Here is a 5,027-nt window from a genome sequence, read left to right as displayed (position 1 = left end):
ACTTCAAGAGATAACGAAAAATGATGAAGAACAAGAGAAATAATGATGATGAATTGTGTAAAGGAATAAAAGAAAAATGGTAAATGTGGAATATGATATTAAGGATTTCTTTGACATCTCCTTTACCTGTTGAGATGGCTGCAATAAAGAAGCAGAATACGGAGAGATGTGTCAGCATGTTGTAGTTTTCCTGTGGTTGGTAAGAATGGTGAAGTTTTGGTAGTTTTCAGGTCTTTTATAGCAAAATGGAACATCAATAGGATTAATGGCTTATCAACAGGATTAACATCACGGAAAATAATCTATTGTTAATGATGTAATATCAGTAGGATTAATGTCTTATGAATAGGTTTAACAGCTTAGTATAATAATCCATTGTTGTTGATCTAATATCAATGGGATTAATGTTTTATTGTCGCGTATTGAACTCCTAATCAATATACAACAAATGCTGTACACTTGTTTAGTAAATTAAAAGCCGCCAGTCAAATGGCACGCACGAGTTTTATGTGAACTTGTCCATTTTATACATGTGAGTGTGTGTGTATATATATATATATATATATGTATATATATCATCATCGTCGTTTAACATCCGTTTTCAATGCTAGCATGCGTTGGACATATATATATATATATGTGTGTGTATGTAAGTGTGTGTGTATATATATACATTTTATGAAGAAAGCTGCAGAGACATCACAAAAACTGGTACTCAGAGTTTCACGTTCCCCATTTGTCAGACAGTTTTGGTTTGTCCAACAAACAGGAACGTGAAACTCTGAGTAACAGTTTTTGTAGCTTTATCAATAAAGCATATTACTCTACCTCCACTATTCGAGTACTGTTTTTTCCACCTTACTTCACATTTACATGCTTACTCTGGTATATATATATATATATATATATATACCAGAGTAAGCTAACTAGCCCAATTGACTTGCTTCTTCTTGTGTTTGTTTCTCCATTCTCCATTTAATTATATATATATATATATATATATATAAAGAGAGAAAAGAATACACACTCTAATACACGACCTATGTTATAATCCCCACTCTTGTTTATACAACAAATGGGGCAAAACTAGCCGGTATACAGCACTTACTCGGTATTACATGTATCTTTGGGTTTGGTTGAATCCAATACCCTTCTTAACCTTATATATATATATATATATATATATATATATATATATATATGTATATATTGCGATTAAAATAAATGGAGACACACAATTGATTCCATTGCTACAGGATCACGGTTGATGTTGTTACCCTTTCTCATACATTCTGCTGTTGGTTGTGTTTCCACTACAGTGAGATAGAAATTCGCAGTTTACAGCTATTTGATCCTTGTTCCTAAATCTGTGCTTATGAAATAAGAAAATTACAAAACTTCACAATGGCATCATCGCTGATAGAGCAAGGGAAATCTCTAGGTGAAATAAACTTACAATCGATCGAAGACGTCTCAACCTGGCTCATGCCCTTCAAAGCAAAAATTTACGTGGATGAATTAGAGGATATCCTAGAAGATAATGACCGAAGTCCTATAGTTATGAAATTAATTTATTTTGTAGAGATACAAGCATTAAAAATTATCTGAGATATCAATATCCCAAAGAACGTTATGAAAATGATTTACAAGGACCTAAAAATTTCAGGCCTTGTGCCTTTATTAGAAAGGATTATTATAAATTCTTTGCCATATCTCTGAGTGGCCGCACACTAGGATTACATTGATCTAAACTGATGTAATCCAGAGAGATTTCAGCATTAAAACAAAACACAAGTTCTCTCAATATTTTCATTGCTCTTCATAATCGTTGTCAGGTTTTTTTCTTCTTTTTTTTAAATGTTTATCACATTTTTTAAATATTAGCTGTTGAAAATAAATCAAAATTATAATATTACTTGCGCTTGTTTTATACAAACATATCGATCAGGTTGTAATATCTTTTATTTACTAAAACACTTCTGAAAGTAAATAGCAAACAGCTGTCAATGTTTACTGATTTCTTTGGCAAAGTTAAGAGAGATTAAAATTTAATTTTCAGTATAAACTTCTTAATTGATTTGATAGCTCTATAAACATCCCATTGAGAACCTACAGCTGAGCAGGTGTTACTGTGTAGCCGAGAAGTTCATGTTGTTACCTAGTGGTTCCTGGATCATTATCTTACTGTGCTGTACCTCGAGCAAGTGACTTTTATTTCAACCTCATTTCAGGCAACGTGAAATACTAAAGGACATAATGTATTAGAGGAATCAAACTTGCAGTTTCATGATCATGCGCTCAATAGCCTAATCACTAGGCTACGTGCCAAGGGAGTTAGCAGGGTCATTGAAGAACCAAATAGAATGCCTTGCAGCGTTCTTTTCAGCTCTCTATGTTCTGAGTTCAAATCCCACTAGCTGAAGACGGGATCACTACTTGTCCTAAATCTGAAGTTGACTACTGACTGTCATTTCTACTAGGAACATTCTAGGTTCAATCCCATGGTCCTTCATGGCTGAAGGGAGTCGGTTTTTTTTTTTTAAGTACTTGTTAGTAGACTATAAGTTCATAATTTGCTAGAGAATAATTCCTCATTTCACATGTAGTAAGCAGCAGTGTGTATTTGTTTGTGTCTTTTTAAGTGACTGTTTGTCACAAATGACTTTCCACACATTCCACAATGGTAGAATTTTTCTCCACTGTGTCTACGTTTGTGAACTAGAAGATTGGAATTATCTGAGAAGGATTTTCCACATAACTCACACTGAAACGGTTTGTCTCCACTGTGTATTATTCTGTGTCTCGTTAAATTACTATTATCGACAAATGATTTTCCACATATTTCACAAGGATACGGTTTTTCTCCAGTGTGACTACGTCGATGAACTATAAGATGAGAGTTAACAGAAAACGATTTCCCACAAACATCACAGTGAAACGGGTTTTCGCCCGTGTGTATTATTAAGTGTCTTTTCAAGAGACTGTTAGTGATAAATGATTTCCCACAGATATCACACTGGAAGGGTTTATCTCCAGTGTGTATCATTTTATGTTTTGTTAGATAACTATTATCAACAAAATATTTCCCACATATTTCACAGTGAAATGGTTTTTCTCCAGTATGGCTACGTATATGGACGACAAGATTCGAATTCTTAATAAAAGATTTACCACATACTTCACAATGGAAGAACTTCTCTCCCGTATGTATTCTTTTGTGGCTTGTTAAATTACTGTTAGAAACAAAAGATTTGCCGCACGTTTCACAACAGAAAGGTCTTTCTCCCGTATGTATTCTTCTGTGAGTTGTTAAATCACTGTTGTTAACAAAAGACTTCCCACACACATCACAGTGAAACTGTTTCTCTCCAGTGTGTATTTTAGTATGTCTTATTAATTTACTATTAGAAACAAAACACTTCCCGCATAATTCGCAACGGAAAGGTTTTTCTCCAGTATGTATTCTTGTGTGTGTTTTTAAGTCACTGTTATTAACAAAAGATTTGCCACAAATTTCACAGCGAAATAGCTTTTCTCCAGTATGTATTCTTTCGTGTCTTAGCAACTTACTGTTAGATACAAAGGCCTTCTCACACATTCCACAGTGAAATGATTTCTTCCTATCATGTATCTCCTGATGTTTGAAGACTTCATTTTCAGAACAGAATGTTTTCATACAAATCTCGCATACAAATTCTGTAATATTTCCCTGTATTGATCCTTGTTTAGTAAACGTTTCACTATGTAAACCTTTCTCACCTGTGTGTGTCTTTTTAACTGAATCTATATTGTTAATAACTGTTGTATTAGAAGCGTCCAGGTGATTATCGCATTCCATATTAATTCTAGAGGAATTCTTAAAAGCTGTAGAAATGTCTGTACATATTATCTATCATGGTTAATGATTACATGATCGATTTAAAAATCGATGGACTTTAAAAAAAACAAAGATAGAAAGTGGGCGGTGCTGTTTACTATTTTTCCCTCTACTCAATAACACCGGTGGCGTACGTTAAATGTCCCCTAATAATTTGTGCATTCAAAAAAAAAAAAAAAGCGCCAATCATTTTTGTCTTATAACTTTATCCAACCCACAATGAAACGAAAAATATCACCCCAAAAATAACTGAGACATCTCGAAACTTGAAAAAAGGGCACTGTCATGGTATTAGCTGTCAGAAGTGAAAGTAGAAAAATCTGACAAGGAACGTTACTGCTGGTTTGAGTTGATTCTTTGGCTACTGACAGCTAATACCATGACTGGCCGGAGCGAGCTATCTGTCTGTCTGTCTGTCTCTCTCTCTATCTATCTATCTATCTATTACTCGAAAGTTATTGGAACAAATTTGACACCTATATCCGTGCGTTTGAAAACACACAGAGTCGCATCAAGTTAGTGAATAAACAGCTGAATATTTTTCTGTCATTGTTTTATTAAAGGCATTGGACAAAGGTGATGTTTGTTCATGTGTGTAGTTTCATGATACAAATAGTTTTTCCAATGTGTAGGAGATATGCAACTTACAATATATGTTAAATACTAACATAATAACAGGACCCCAAATTTTGGAGGAGTAACGTGAGATAACGGCCAGAGGATCTTCTCAGTACCAAGGACAAATTGTGTAAGACCCTATCGAATTCTTCCATGTTGGTAGAAAGGAATATTGCCTGGTGGTACTTGTGGTGAAAGTTTACAATATATTAATACGTTGTTTCTCATAAGGAGGTCATTTCTCGATACATTGACTCATCGACGCGGGACCATTTCATGTCGCCCGATGATCCAGTCACATACTTTAGCCGTCTTTTAATTCGGGACCAACGGCTTCCCTGAACACACTTCTCGACAAAACTCATATATTTCTGAAATTTAAAAAAAAAAAAAAAACCCTCTAATTTCATATTACTGCGAGAAATTACTCTGAAAGAAATCTCTGCAGAAAGGTGAGTAGATTGATTCCACATTTCTTGCTTTATGTTATCGCAGGTTTGTGAGATTTGGCTGTTATTTCTAGCATGTAAAT

At 34.2% G+C, this 5,027-nt stretch overlaps 2 protein-coding genes across 2 annotated transcripts in view; both read right to left on the bottom strand.

Annotated features, from left to right (window-relative positions):
* The window catches only part of LOC106867730 (uncharacterized), a 3,612-nt gene extending 3,380 nt beyond the window's left edge, over positions 1 to 232 (bottom strand). The window contains exon 1 of the mRNA XM_014912693.2: positions 127 to 232. Within this exon, the coding sequence (XP_014768179.1) occupies positions 127 to 178 (52 nt within the window). The 5' untranslated portion in view covers positions 179 to 232. The remainder of the gene's footprint in view (positions 1 to 126) is intronic.
* The window catches only part of LOC106867726 (zinc finger protein 850), a 19,112-nt gene extending 15,100 nt beyond the window's left edge, over positions 1 to 4,012 (bottom strand). Inside the window, exons 1-3 of the mRNA XM_052977159.1 lie at positions 2,601 to 4,012; positions 1,970 to 1,979; positions 127 to 138 (exon numbers count right to left, since the gene is read on the bottom strand). Coding sequence (XP_052833119.1) covers positions 127 to 138; positions 1,970 to 1,979; positions 2,601 to 3,838 — 1,260 coding nt within the window. The 5' untranslated portion in view covers positions 3,839 to 4,012. The remainder of the gene's footprint in view (positions 1 to 126; positions 139 to 1,969; positions 1,980 to 2,600) is intronic.
* Positions 4,013 to 5,027: the final 1,015 nt, after the last annotated feature.

This window comes from Octopus bimaculoides, chromosome 27 (assembly GCF_001194135.2).
Source record: "Octopus bimaculoides isolate UCB-OBI-ISO-001 chromosome 27, ASM119413v2, whole genome shotgun sequence".
Taxonomy (NCBI): domain Eukaryota; kingdom Metazoa; phylum Mollusca; class Cephalopoda; order Octopoda; family Octopodidae; genus Octopus; species Octopus bimaculoides.
This window is presented reverse-complemented; position numbering and strand designations above follow the sequence as displayed.